The sequence below is a fragment of the Melanotaenia boesemani genome, chromosome 6, assembly GCF_017639745.1.
Source record: "Melanotaenia boesemani isolate fMelBoe1 chromosome 6, fMelBoe1.pri, whole genome shotgun sequence".
NCBI classification, from domain to species: Eukaryota; Metazoa; Chordata; class Actinopteri; order Atheriniformes; family Melanotaeniidae; genus Melanotaenia; species Melanotaenia boesemani.
Genome location: NC_055687.1, coordinates 17,089,893 through 17,105,834, shown reverse-complemented (window position 1 = coordinate 17,105,834; position 15,942 = coordinate 17,089,893). Strand labels below are relative to the sequence as shown.

The 15,942-nt window shown below is 38.2% G+C and overlaps 1 protein-coding gene across 1 annotated transcript; it reads left to right on the top strand.

Annotated features, from left to right (window-relative positions):
* Positions 1 to 2,757: 2,757 nt before the first annotated feature.
* cacng7b (calcium channel, voltage-dependent, gamma subunit 7b) lies at positions 2,758 to 14,251 on the top strand. The gene is made up of 6 exons (XM_041988102.1): positions 2,758 to 2,984; positions 6,907 to 7,102; positions 7,396 to 7,482; positions 7,920 to 8,060; positions 11,591 to 11,736; positions 12,634 to 14,251. Exons 2-6 carry the CDS (start codon positions 6,907 to 6,909, stop codon positions 13,087 to 13,089), a joined length of 1,026 nt encoding a protein of 341 aa, XP_041844036.1. The 5' UTR covers positions 2,758 to 2,984; the 3' UTR covers positions 13,090 to 14,251.
* Positions 14,252 to 15,942: the final 1,691 nt, after the last annotated feature.

The following is a 15,942-nucleotide window of genomic DNA, read 5'->3' as shown; positions in this document are numbered from 1 at the left end:
TGCAGCGGACATAATATGACAGTGAGTTTAGACAACACTCACCCTCCAGCCAAGACTCATGCTGTTTGACTTTATTGTCACTGGATGACACTTAATGCCCCCCTTTTACTGCAAAGATGATTTTTTGTAGCACAGTTTTAAAGAGAAAGATCGCCTAATAATTTATTTTACCAACAGGAGTCTTATTTGCTTGTACAGGTACAAGTACTTATGTATTTAGTGGTGAATACCAGAAATGTTTTTGCTGTGTCATTATGTAGTCACAGCATTGATTGGGAGTAATTAGTAGTGAGGTTCAATGGGACTGTTCAATACATGGAAAAAAAAATACTTGCAGCACTGTTGTTTAAACCTGTCTGAATGGAGCAGGTGGCTGCGATCTCATGTGCACAGAAATATGGTTTGTTTCTTTAATGGACAACGTGATTTCTTTAAAATGATTATCACTTTCTGTGTAGGCAAAATTGTGCATAAGTGGAGGTGTCCTATCCATGAGGTCAGAAGGTTATTTTAGCTCAGCTTGCGTTGGAGTCAAAAGTCACAACATTCAATCCTTCAATACAGTAAATACATTATATAATGATCAGCAATAGATAATAGGTCATCTATGTACCTGTTAGTTTAGCTAATCTTTTTCTTTTGTTTGTTTTATGTGCTGAAAAAAATAAACTGAGAAAAGTCATGAAACAAGATCAGTGCCGTCTCATTCTGTGATATTTCATGAAATTGCTGAGAAACAAACATGCACCACCTCTCGCTTTGTGTTTCTTTCTCACGCCTCTCTGTCACTCTCTCACTTTCACACATACTCACACTAAAACAAAAAAAAGTGCAATCTCCAGCATGTGCACACACTCACACACACAGAAAGAAGATGCTGACCCTTCTGTTTGCTGTGGGACTGTAGTTGTCGAACCAGCAAAACCACCTCTCAGGCATTTCACCCTCCCACCCTCCTTCTCCTCTTCTGAAGCTGCCTCTCACGTTCTTCTCCTCCCCTTCCAGCCCCTCCAGCATCAAGATGGGACTAATATCCCTGTGGAGATCTGAGTTATAACAAGTTGACCTTCACATTAAAATCTCATCAACTTCCCATCTCCCTCTCTACCGCCCTCTCTTCTTCTCTAGCCGCCCTTCATGTCTCTTCTTCACTCATTGTCTGTCAGTTCTGTACAGATAATGCTTTGCTGTATTGTTTTATGTCATGCTCTATTACTCATGCTGTCAGAATTTATTGTTGCTGCAAATGTCTTTTTTGAGATGCCCCCACTGCTATATCTTGATACTTTATGTCCCGAATTTATATGAATATTATTAGGTTTCACACTTATGGTTTATATTCTTCATTAATGGTGCTCAAGTAGAGAAAGTACTAGATATATGGGCACAGAAATATTTCTAAACCTAGTTTGGTCTATTTTAAAATCTTAGGAATTTAAAATTGTATATAAATGTGTGTGTTTCCTGATAATTCTTGGAAGTGTGGATGTCGTATGAATTCCTGTCATGACTAAATTCACATGTACACTGACAGCAGAGCTGTCTAAGGGGAGTTAAAGTTATGCATGTTCTACAGCAAGTAAAACTTGTAATCACATTATCTGAAAAGAAAAACCTGTTTGATGTTGATTTTTCAACCATTCCCCCAACCTTGGCTGAATCTGTCTTTGTGAAACCTAAACCCTGGAGTTGTGCATGCACTCCATCACTCCCTGTCACTGTGACACTGTATCATCTCTCTCCTTCAACGCTGTCTCCTCTTTCTCCAGTTATATCCTCCTCTGTTTCAAGCTTTCCTCATCTCTCATTCTCACCACTTTCCTTCTCTAATTCTCAAACTCTCTTTCTCTCGCTTGTGCCCTGAGGTCAGAGTGTGCTGTAGACTATTGATATCGTTACTAAAAATATAGGATTCCTCCACCAGCCAGCTAAAAATAGCATAAAGGGACACAGACCACAGGAGACAAAGAAGGAGGGAGCAGGAGGAGAGAAGGATACTTCATGTACACAGTTATTATCTGCACACATAATGTGAAATAAAATGAAAGTGTTCGTTTACTGCCATTTAAGAAAATAAGTAAATAATAAACAATATGTTATCTGTGTTTCCGTTTAGATCTAATCTTTTATACTGTAAATATGTTTGCAACTTTCTTCCTGTCGCCACTTCAACTCACACATTACCTCTTTTTCAGCTTTTCTTGTCTTTTTCAGCCCTAATTTATCACCCAAGAAGGTATATTTATTTTCATTCATGTTTTCATTTACCATTTATTTTCCTAGGATAAGTCATGTTAAGATTTAAACTCTCTTCTAAACAAGGATCCTAGCCATATTGTATCTTTCATTTAAAAGGTCAGAAATCTGACAAGTTAAAGCTTGTGTTTTAGAGGTTACACAACAATCATTATAATAATCTATTGCACACAAGACATAAAAATGTAAACGTTATGAGGAAAGCTCAATAATTTAAAATGAAAATCTATGAAAAATCGTATTTTTACATCACAAAACAACATACAGTACGTTATATTATTTAATTGTGCTATAGCGCAAAAGCAATGAAAATAATGAAAACAAACTACTTTACTAACGATAAATTTGTTTGACGTGACCACCCCACACTCACGCACACCCGTCCTCTCTCTCTCTCTCTCTCTCTCTCTCTCTCTCTCGCTTTCTCTCTCCCCCCCTCTCTCCCTCTCCAACACTTCTCCCTCCTGCTCCCGCTGCTGTATCTCTCTTTTTGAAGCCAAAGTAGCTCCGTGAACGATCCACCGCAGTGCCTGGGACAGACTGAGTAAAAGAGGGAGTGGAGAGGGATTTGCAGGATGGGCAGGGGGGCTTAAGGGTAAAAAAACGCAAAGGAGAGAAGGAGAGTAGGGAAAGGGAAGAAAGGAAAGAAAGAGACCAAAAATCCAGCAAGCCTCCCTGGTGTGAGTTTTTTTTGGTTACTGACGTGTGCGCACGACTCTCGTGGCACTGTGAGTATTTCTCCTTTTGAATATCTGTGTTTTCTTGGTAGTTATGGCAATGATGACTCAGTCTTTTAAAATGTATGTGTGTGAGTGCGTGTGTGGTGACAGCTGTGTAAAGAGCTGGAATCATAACGTGTCCTCGTGTCGTGTTTGAGAACACACAGGAAAACAATTTGGACCTGACTGCCAAGTCATTAAGCAGCTCTCATTTTCTAACAGTATGGGTGAAATTTTCCATTTGAGTCGTTCACATGTCTCTTACTTTGTGTTTATCATCTCAAAACTCCGCGTGTGAGTATGTGGCATGAGGAGGAGGTCCATTACAAGCCTATGCGCATATCACTCAGATCCAGATTTTGTTTAACATACGTGTAGTTAACAGGACAGCGTGGATGTTCAACTCACCGCTCTGCTGCGTGAAAATGCTGCGAGTTTTACATGCGTGTGGCTGCGCAGATGAAATGCATCCAGAGCTCAAACCCACCCACTGAGTCATAATATCTACATCTAGTTCTCCTGAAGTCATTCATTGCTTGAAGAGGGATTTTATTGATTATTTTTTTCAGTCTAATTTTGAGACACTGAACTATTAATTCTGCTTAGTTCTGCACACAATTTAGTTACGTGTAGGCGCATTCCCGTCTTGCGCGTCCACATTGGGCACTTCTTACATTTTTTGGGCCAAGGTCTTTCTTGTATATCTTCAATACTCCTGTTCATCTATCTATCTATCTATCTATCTATCTATCTATCTATCTATCTATCTATCTATCTATCTATCTATCTATCCATCCATCCATCCATCCATCCATCCTTTAATCCATACATACATACATACATACACACACACATATATATATATATATATATATATATATATATATATATATATATATATATATATATATATATATATACATACATACAAACATAGTTCCATTCTTAAACTGCAGTTTTCTGTGCCTGAATGTTTATACATCTCTACCCTTTTTTTTTTCTTGGTGCCTATTTTTCCTGAGAGGCTTCCAGATAATGTCAGTTTGTAGATTGTAATAGATTAGAGTGAATTAAACCTTTTGTCACCCTTTTGGCTCCCATCTAAGCAATTTAATTGGTTCATTGCTTTCAAGATGATGGAGCTGAGGGTGCTGTCTCAGAGCACAAAAATGGGATTGTTATTACAAATCTAACAGAGAAACGAATCCTGCCTCTTTTTTTTCCCCGCAATTATAATTTAAGACATCTACAGCAGTATAATAAGAAAATTGCCAGTAACCTGTTTTGCAGCTTTAATTACATTTTGGACAAACCAATTTGCAAGAAAGAAAATTTAATATGTTGTTCCTTTCGTGATGCATAGCCCTTTTTTACATCAATGAATGAAATTCAATTAAGTATAGTTTTTGAATAATCCTGCAGCCAGATGGACAAACAAACAACCAGTAATGACTTCTGGGCTCGAAGTTATTGCTGCTGGATTTTCTTTCTTTCTTTTTTTATTTTTTTAACACTTAATTATGTGTTTTACTTCTGAGCATCTGTATGGGAGATGTGGTGCTATCCGTGGTGCTGAAAAAGTCTGACCCACTTGGATACTTTCACCTTTTTTTTTTTTTTTTTCTTTTTTTTTTTTGTTACTTAATCTGATTCACTCTTATAGCTGACAACTTTTGCACAACTGGCAACTGCTGGAAGGTGTGATTGCTCATTACTGTATCCCCACTCTTGTATGTTTTTGGTCATCTTGTAAATGTCATTCATCTGTGCTTCCAGTCACGCTACGTCATTTCAGTGAGTTGTCGCTGATTTCATAGTGACTCTGCTTTGAACTGCCTCTTCACTGCTTCACTTAAACTGCCTCAAACTCTTGCCCACCAGCTCAATGCCACTCTAGGTCTTCTGTATGATTCACAGCCTCTAGTTCAGAGCAAAAAAGTAAAAAATTTAAGAACTGGTCTGCAGGGAAGCAATGTGCAGCCTAAGAATTTATAAAATTTTGAATTATGCCCTGGTGTCTCAGGTGTTAATTTACACCCAAACTTTTATCAGTCCTAAAACTTTTTTGTTTTGATCTCACCTTCTCTGCATCAAGTTTGTCTGACTGCATTTTAATAACTCAGCCTTTACTTCAACTGCTTACTTCAAACCCGACTTGACAAATCACAAAGATTTTTGATATGCAGCTGTTTTCACCAGCTAGGTCTGCTCTTAATCACTGTTCTACTCACTAAGAACCTCTTATCCCTGTTGTTGCATAGAAAGTGTCTTCCACAATAGTTGTCCAAATAAGATGAGGCCAAGCTTCAAGATTTAATTCCCCTTTAGTTTGAAGATTACTATTATAGCTCTACTTATTAAAAGCTTAAAGGTGTGTCATACATTGACAGAGAACACTGATAAAGTGGTTCTCATGTTGCTGTTTCTGCTGGAACGGCGTTCAAAAGTGCTTGATAAATGGTTAATTACTGGAGTTAAACATAAATTGTCATTGTATTGAGTAATGTATATATACAGTATATATATATATATATATATATATATATATATATATATATATATGTAACGAGAGGGAGAGAGTTTCCCTGGCTAACACTTTTTGGCTTATAGTGACTTAATTGCATCCACTGCTTCATAGCTGCAGCTGTGCTGTTTCCAGCAGCAATTGCAGGGTCATATTTATTTCTGAATGACTTAATAAGACTTTAATGACTGCACAGTCTGCAAGATACAATAAGAGTGACTGCATCCATATAAATACAATTATGCAACCACTGACAGATGCTACGTTACACGCAGAGGTCCTGAATCCAAAAATTAAAGCTGCACAGTCAGTTACTGCAAATGGCCAATTAAAATGCTGCTGAGTGTATAAGCCTGGAACATCTAAAGGTCATTAAAATCTATACAGTGAAAACTGATTTTCTTTGTATATGTTAAAAAAACATGTACGTTAGCACAAAGCAGACATGCAATTAGTGAGAATGTCTGGGGTCTTCATTGTTTCATTCTCCTTAAAACTCTAACAATGTTTGCTAATAAGGTAAGGTACAGATGTTTCCTGAGAGGCAAAAACCAGGGCAGAAAAGTCTTCTAAGCACTCCCTTCTGCTTGTTAGGCTTATTGTGTGCGTAGTGCAGCATAACTGAAGGCAGCTCAGATGAGCTGACATCTCTATTCTCTCCTTTGGACTGTGGTAGGACAATAAGGGGATGTGTTTTAAAGACATTTCAGTAAGAACATGAGCTTGAAATTATACTGATTAAAGTTTTAGTAATTATGCAGCAAGATAAGAGGGTAAATGACAGGTCACTGGTACATCAAATTCATCTCAGTGTAAACCCCACTGTACTAAATAACCTAAGAAAATGAGGGTGAATATGTTAAACAACATTTCCTTTATTTCCACATGCATTTATCCTCCATTGCTTCCCAAGCTAATGCTAATAAACTCTGCTCCAAATTAAGTAGAGGCCAGCGGCAGAGCAACTACATGCAAATAGACATATGCACTAACTCATAAATCTATACAGACAACATGCTATAAGGACCTGCAGCAAAGCACTTCCTATTTAACCAGAGCTAAAAAAAAAAAAAAAAGACACTCCTTCCTTCCTGCTTCTATCCCTCTATCTTTTGGTTTTTTAAGTCCATGTCTAACTTCATTGGTGATGTCATCTTATGTTACATTGACTCCACTGTGACCTTTAATATGATTGGTTGCCAGCACATGTGGTACTAAATTATCTTTAGCAATAACAAGTTGAGACAGGAGGATAGCCAGTAGCTGTGCCACATGTCTGTCAAAGGGTATCCCAATCTCTGGTGACCTCCCTATGTGACTCTTTGCTTATTGCATCCACTTGCTCAATTTGATGTTTAATCTCTGTTCTTCTCCAACACCTTTTCACTCTACTACTCTCCCCTCCAGATGAGTTCATGCAGCAGCCGTGCGTTGACTATCCTGTCCACGGTGTTTGGAGCCTGTGGGCTGCTGCTGGTGGGGGTGGCTGTGTCCACTGACTACTGGCTTATCATGGTGGAGGGAATCATCCTGCAACAGAACCATAGCATGGAGGTGAAGATGGCGCTACACTCAGGCCTCTGGAGAGTTTGCTTTGTGGCTGGTAGGAGAACAAAATTAGATCTGTGTGTAAATGTTTACATTTATTCTGACATGCAAATAATCTTGTGTGGTCATATGCACACATCATTACAGTGACAAACATGCAGAAAGAGGAAGATACGACCTGCGAGCTAGAGGAATAAAGTTTGAAGGAGAGAAGAGAAAGATGGGGAGCTTGTGACCTCCAGAATCAAAGCTGTCAAAAAGCATGATCGTTAACCTGCGAGCAGGACTGCAGAGACCTGTGCTTCTTCATGCATTACCCAGCATTCTCCATTTTCTGTTTTCTCATAGGATCAGAGAACGGGAGATGTGTTGCATCAGAGTACTTCACTGAACCTGATATAGAGATCACCACAGAAAATACTGCAAACATACTGAGTGAGTGAGACACAGACATGATGTTACACACGTGAATTTGCATGTGTGTCCCCCTGCTGATTGATTGGGGGTACTGGAACTGCAACACAATATCAGAGCTTCAAGAATAAGTAGTCATCTTAATTAGTTGTTCAAGAGAAAACAAGTCAACAGTTCACTTAAAAGGATAATGATGTTGACTCTCTAATATCCATATTATCAAGTAGGGGTGAAGTGACTAAATGTGAGGTCTTGATCAACAGGGAGCTTCACCTCTCATCCAGAATTTAATTTGCAATAATTTGTTTTCTGATGAAACCATCAGTCATATAAGCTGTATAGCTGCTGAATATATTTGACTATATCTGAGTACTTTTAAAGCTTCTACATAATTTTCCTGATTCAAACAGACACCTCCTTTTAGCTATTTTTAACCCTGAAACCTTTTGTCCCCACAGAAATGGTTCGTACAGCCACACCCTTCCCGATGGTGTCGCTCCTCTTTGTCTTCACAGCCTTCGTCATCAGCAACATCGGGCACATCCGGCCTCAGCACACCATCCTGGCCTTTGTGTCTGGCATCTTCTTCATCCTCTCAGGTGGGACTCATTGCTCATGTTCTGTCACCACCTCTCTCACTCTGTGATTGATTGCAGCAGTCTAGCGTGTCCTGTGTCACACATGGAGACCCTCCGTTATGGCTCTATTTTTGGTTTGGGATATAGGTGTGTAAGGTGGTCATCAGAAAAGGTGGCAAGATTCATTTTCATGACCCCCGTTGCTTGAGAGTTTTCCTCCTTTTAAATTTGCCTAAAATAAAACTGAGTTCATGATTAGGGGAAGGGTTTTCTCAGTTTTCCATATGATAAAAAGCTAAAACGCCTAATTAACAGGTTTTTCTTCACATTGTAGTTAAGCCTCTTGAGCAGCAGATGGCTGTAATGTTTCCATTTCTGGTGCCCAATGTGTGGAGTTAAAACTGCCAAGAGCCACGCTGGAGTTTGTGTTCTCTGATGGCTGTTTCTCCAAACAATTTTAAAGAGGAAACAGAGCTCAGAGCAACAAACAGAGTCTGATTTGATGGTTTAGACTTGCAGGGACTTGGTGATAAAGGGTGTTGCAGAACAAAATGTTATGCAACAGAGGTTATATAATGTTTATAGTCTGTGCTCAATGTGTCACAGTGTTGTACTTTATGAGGTATGTTGATAATAGGGGGATAATCAGGGGCAATTGTATGGAATTGTTTGTTAATAGCAGGATATTCTGCTGCATTAATCCCGACCTCTTAACACTCCTTCCTGCCTTCTCTCTCCACCCTCCCATTCCATTCCTCTGGCTATCTCACATTTCCTTCTTACACTTTCATTCAGAGTGTATTATTTAGGTGTCATTGTGGTGTAGTAATTTGTGCAGATTATTAGAATAGTCCACCAGCACCACTGAGGCAGTGGTCTGGAGAATAGTCTGTGTACAGTGACACCATGTTCTGGTTAATATTACAGAATTCAGAGCTGAAAACGAGGAAACAAAATAACAAAAAACAAACAAACAAAAACCAAAACAAAGCAAAACAAAAACACTTCACGGAGCCGCAGATGTTTAAGCTTGCTAAGAGGCTGAAGTTGTTCTCTTTCTCTATCCCACCGCCCCAACAAACATGCCACAGACATCTTGAAGATGCATGTGTACTTACAGCAGTTACCTCAGTTTCTTTTTTTTTTTTTTTCTTTTTTTGCTTCTTTCTTGTACAAAACACTATTTCCTTGCCTTCGCTGACTCTCATTGGACACGTGCACACATGCTTCCTTTTTTTCCTGGTTTTTCTGGTGCTCCATGTACAAAGATGTACTTAAGCTTCAGGATTGACAAGAGCATGGTTTCTGCATTTTCCATGATTTACTATTTTAAGCTGACAAGAGAACTTCCCCAACTAGCCATTTGTGTAAGGGGGCATTTGGTACATTTAAATGTTGCAGTTGAATCTAAAAATATTCATATTTTGTGCTTACAGCATGCAGCTGCCTTTGAATATTGATTCTTTGATGCTGGCCATATGTTGTATCTCATGCATTTAACATTTCCAAGGCAGCAAAGAAGCATGTATGTGTCCCTCAGAGAATAGAGGTTTTAATCTTGTATGGATTGCTTCAGGGTGAAAAGTATATACTTCTACTTTAGAAAGTGACCTCTGTTTTTCTGTATACAGTAATTAAACTGATATTTTACACTTATAAAACAAAGCTTTCACCAGGTTCTGTATTTGAAATCCTGGTGAAACCTTGAGTGAAGCTGATATTGGTTTCATCTTTTTAGGTTCTGTGTGTATCATCATAGCAAAATGTGCTCTTGGAGACATTTCCAGTTGTGGATGTCTGATGTTTCTACAGGAATCTGTTGGAACCACTTCTCCAGTGTGGAGGACACGGGGAGAGTTTTATATCCTGCATAAACCTTATTTCATTATTACAATTCAGGATTTGTGCAATTGTTCAAACATAAGGAAGCTTCCAAGTAAGGAAGAACACACTGCATTTAAACAAACCAATGGATGATATGAACTTCACATTTTCTGTAAATCTCTTTGTTTTGTTAATTTCTCCTAATTTTGATGTTCAACAAGGTTGATGGATAAGGATAGCCATTTTCTGCTCGGTCCTGGGTTGTTCCGTTGCATTGCATTTGGCTCGGTCAGTTTTGGACTATTCCATTTTTTTTTCCTAAAGCCATTCCTGCGTTTCCTTGACAATATGCCGAGATTTTACCTTATTGCAATGTAACATTTGCCCTATTTAAAGATTTGATCAGAGCTGCTTTACAAGTTACTGAATCCATCTCTTCTCTATTCTGACTAAACTCCAAGCTTCTGCAACAAAAATAAAACAAAAAAATAAAATAAAATAAACATTCTTACAAGATCATGTTGCTATCACCATATTTTATTGCAGGAACGATTTTACAAGTAGTTCATTTAGAGCATTTTGGGGATCTTTCATGTACCTCCCAGGAAGTGGATTCCTGATAATTGTCCTCCAATTTTCTTGTATCATTTATCTGTTCTGTGCCTGTAGCTATGTGAATAGCGGGTCTAGATATGGTTTTCTCAATCTAATGTCTTAAGTTCTCACTCAGATAAGACCACCAACTGTAAAAGCTTATGCAGACTGTTTGTCGTATGTATTTATGCCCTGATCCTGATCCAAATGTCATTTGCAAGTGTCGTAAAAGGGTTTATAATACTTAAAAACTTAAGAAAACTCTCAAAGAGGGATCATGGATCCTTCTCAGTTTATATAAAAAAAAACATTTATATAAAACATAAATAAAGCAGTGTCTGAAACTGCTCTATGAACTTAAAATTTTCACATTTGTATGATTTTACATCTTCCTGACATTGCAGCTGTTTTGATGCTATCTTGCAATTACCCTTTTTTCCTTTTTTACCAGTCTCCTTTGTCAAATATCTATTTATTTGATTTTCAAGCCTTTGAATTAATAAAGGAATTACACTGTGCATTTAAATGGCTTTCTGCAGGAAACCTGCTTACAAGAAATGATCCATCTTTTTCATAACCATAATGGACCTGACATATGTTGTTAACATAATGATAAAATATTATATTGATATTAAATTGATAAAAATGTTAGTGGGAGTAAAATTCTGGCTACTTATATAAATATTCTTGTGGTTATAACTCTTCTCCTGCCATTATTGACGATATTTAATGAGACGCTGCATGTTCAGAATGCATACTCACATCCAGTTGCAGCACATTTACTTTCTTATAAGGTAACAGAAGCACTCAGTTGAGTTTAAGGACAAGGTTGTTATCATTTTAACATAATGATGACATATTTTTCTAATAGCAGACTGCTTTCTTATACAACAGGAGAAAGAATTGTGTGAATTTTCATGCCTGTTATTATGACTCTTTCACTTTGATGTGTTTCCAACCTCTTCATGATTGTTAGCTTTTTGAAAGCTAATTGGTCTTCATGGTCACTCCATATCATTCTCTTTGTCTGGCCACACTGCTGCAGCTGTATAAATCACTATGTAATGACCTGACTTGTATCCAACTGACCGTCTTTCTCTTATTCTCTGTCACTGTTAATGCGCTGCGGCCAGGCCTTAGTCTGGTGGTGGGACTGGTGCTCTACATCTCCAGTATTAATGATGAGGTGATGAACCGGCCCAGGGAGCCTGAGCAGTTCTTCAATTACCACTACGGCTGGTCCTTTGCCTTCGCTGCCTCTTCCTTCTTGCTCAAAGAGGTCAGTGTAGGCCATGTGTGTATGTCTGTGTATTACTAAGAGAAATATGGGTGAGTGATTTTGTCGCTGCACATATATGCTACAGAAGGGCAGTCTCATAGAAAAATGTGTAATAATCTAATGTAATAATAATTGTTTTCTATCCATATCTAACAGCGTAGTTTTATGCCTAACCCAAACCAGCAACTAGTGACTTGTAGTTGTGCAGTATCACCTCTGAGACAGTTTCACATGATGCAGGAATGCATCTATTTGAAAAGGACAACTAAGGGATGTAATGTTCAATATTTTACAATTTCTGATCATGCATGACAGTTTCATGAAATGCAAAATGTAACCATGTAATGATGAATCATTTAATTATTTTTGGAAATGCAGATGGTGTTGTGATTTTACCATTGTTTTAGCCTTTATTATAAAATTGTGGACCAATTTAGCCACCACATTTTCTGGTGACTAAGTAGACTAAATGCAGGGTATATTTTGATATCTGTTTGATATCTGAGTGTGTGATGAAGATTAATATTTTGAAGGTAATGTGAGGTATCTGTGGTTATGATGGAGAACTGGAGGGTTTGGGAGCATTCTTGCATGGTGTAGTTTCATATGAATGTTCAGCCTGTCCCCTTCTTTACTATTCACCTCTACAGCTGCTTCTTTCTCATCCACATCCAACTGTCGCCTCCAAGTTTTCAGCATATTTTCTCCTCTTTTATCTCATCACCCTGCTTTTTATTCTTTACTTTTAGTTTATTTGTTCCAAGTTCAAACACATCTCTTGACTCTTTTCCTTTGTCACTTTTCATTTCATTTTCTTGGTCACTTGTGACTTGTTTCTTTGAAATTTGAGTCGTGTATAGTGTCCCCAGTGTTTTCATTCTTTTTCTACTCTTTCAGGGGGCCGGTGTGCTGTCAGTTTATCTATTCATGAAGCGCTACGCAGAGGAAGAGATGTATCGCCCACATCCCGCCATCTACCGCCCCCGTCTATCTGAAAGCAGCGACTACAGTGGCCAGTACCTCCACCCAGAGTCCTCTTGGCCTCCACCAAAGAGAGGACGCAGCACCTCTGAGGCCTCCAGCGACATCTCTATCCAGCTCAATCAGACACCACCACCGCCGCCAAAAAGCAGCCTCCAAGTAGGCACCCAGGGCAGCCCACCCTCGGTTTCTTCTTCTGCAGGGAGCTACCAGATGCAGCCACAGTCTGTGGGCTACCCCTCCACACACACCCTACCCAGGTCGCACTCCTCACACCCCCAGGGCCAAGCTCTTCCAATGACCATGCCTCCATCACCCATACCTCCCCCTCACTACCACACACACGTGCACATGAGCGCTTCTCCCTGTTAGGAAGAAGGAGCTGCAGGAAAAGGAAGGAGAGACACTGACTCTTCATAATCATCTGTACTGTACATTTAGATGAGGCTGTGAGTAAATGCTGAGCTTGTATCACACGTCACTTCAGATGAAGTGAAGGAAGAGGTGATCACACATTAAAAAATGTAGCTTTGGAACATTATGAACCAAGAAGAGGGGCCGTTTTGAAAGTTGAAATAGAAGATATTACAGAAACTGATGGACTGAGTAAAAAAAACAATTAAGAGAACATGGAATAAGATAATGCGAGTCTTATTGCCATGTTGGAGAGAGGAAACGTGTTTCCTAGAAAGACAGTAGAGTTTAGGCTGAGGGAAGGAGATACTAGGGAGGCAGAGTGAAGGAAGGAGACCAAGAGGCTGCGGTATAATTGAAGACACTGCAGTGCTGCAGGTCATTTGTATGCACTTGGAAATGTACAATGCAAAACACAGATTTTCAAAGACTGAGAATGCACATATTTTCTTCTTTTTTTAATCTATATAAATCATGCTGAAACATGGACTATGTACATTTTTTACTGTTGTGAACTATATTGTCTTCTCTGAATTTACTACATCATCAATCCAGATCCAAAACTCACCAGGTCAAGACAGTGTTATCAATACTATTAAGTAAAAAGTATTAGTTACAATTTAACTAATTTATTACATATAAAGACTGTAGAATATAAGAATGTTGTTCATATTTTTTAAATAAATATACAGGGAAAAGTGAATGACATGATGAAATATCATAAGGAGAACTTATTGTTTTTACATTTGTTTAAGGCAGATTTCTAACTTGTACATAATGACACATGAGGACTACTGTTGTAAATTGTGAAAGACACTTTAGAGCAAAAACATCAAGAAAATGTCTGACTCATTTTGCTTTGAATGAAGAGTCTGCCACTGCCGCATCACAACCAACAACACCCCCACAGGATGCACAGAATACTGGTTTGATTACAGAACCGCTGCCAATTTTGTGGGACTCTGATGCCCTCTACTGGCTACAGTCCTGCATTGACTCTGGACCAGCTGTGGGATTGACTGGCTATTTCTCATGCACTTCTCTCTCTTGGTTGACCTGCACTGTATGTCAGTGCTCAGGGCAGAACAGGTGATTGAAGCTGTTGTCCATCTAGATCTGTAGGTTTTGGCAAACTGAAGCTACGTCTGAAGACATAAAACACGCTAGGACAAACTGCACACAGAACTGCAACAGATCTACTTAAAGGACTAGTTAGGGATATTTTTAAAACATTGTAGCTGTTGATACATCTCTATAACTCACATGATAAAAGTATTTATTAATTTGCACTTACTGCTTGAATAATAACAACACTGTTTGGGACTAGTAGGTTTAATGTCTTTCCAAGATCACACACTTTTTTTTTTTTAGATTTATTTTAAACTATTGCAGGTCGTCATTGCCGTACAAACAATTTGCTTAGATTAACTATTTAGCTCTTTGATTATGTTTGAGAGCAGCAAACAGAGAATAATCCTTATTGCTGATTATCTCCAGTGACTCATGTTAGCAAAATCTAAGAAAATAAAATGAAGAAGTATCTTGTAACTTTCTAAAGTAGTTAAGAAGCCAAAATGAGCATTTTTTTCATATCATAAGCATAAAATTGTACCATTTTATAGTTAGTAATTCATGGATGACTAAACTAGTTGTAAACTATGTTTCTTATAATTAATAAAAACAACTTCCTCCACACCTTCAGTTCAATAGTAATTCCCTCTGATAACATTTAGAGCTAACTTTGATTTTGCTTCAACCACACATGGTTATTTCCTGGAGGTTGTAGTGTGTGGTAAACTAAATTTTCAGATGCTAGATGTTTAATCTTCATACAAAACTTCTTGTTGATACCTCACATTGTGACAAGGCAGCAGGACCAGAAGTACCTGCACATAAATAAAAAACACAACCACATCTTCATTTTGAATAATTATATTTGTTGTTTGTTTAAAGGCACTTTATTCATGGTGGCATGTCAATATGATTTATCACCCTAAATGGAATCAAACCAGTGTCATTGTGTAATGGATGGTTTGAGTTATCACTGTGATGCTGCAGAGAGGGAAACTTACAGATTGACAGGGGGGAGCGTAAACTAGGCCTGTTACTATATCACTGAAGTTTTATTTATGCAGTCTGATACACTTCCCTGTTTTTCTTATTTTGTTTATGCAGTAAACTGAACTGAAGCCCAGTGCAGTTGCAGCCTGCTGCTGTGGATTTGGCTGTCAGTTAAGGGGCCATGTGCTTTGGTCACAGGCATTTCAGCATTGGCTATTGAAGAAGATCAAAGTATTTTTGCAGCCAGTATGTAACTGAACTTCCTACTTAAATCTGCATCATTAACCTTCAGATGACTGAAAACTTTATCATGACCTGTGAACAGCAAGGACTCTTTTCTTCCTCTACATCAACAACTTCCACCACCCTTTCAACATTTTAGTGCCTCTTAAATTGTAGAATTTCTCTACTTTTTCACTTCATCTCTTTTTTCCGACCTCTTTACCCTAAACCTTTTTTTTTGTCTATTTGATTATATAAGGGGAGGTGCAGCTGTGCTTGCTTCTGCATGAAGGTTAGTCTCCTTGCTTAAGACTTTTATCTTTTTTTGTAACTCCAAAATAGCTAAAATAAATGTTTTTAATGCTACAATGAGACTGCTGATTTTTTAATCTAGTCACATAATGCAGTAAAATTGTTATAAGATTACTGTTTATAAATTGAACAAATCTTAGACTCACGTTAAGTAATAAAACTTCAAATGTGGTTTGATTTTTCTCCTTTATATATATTTCTTATAAAATGGTTTAA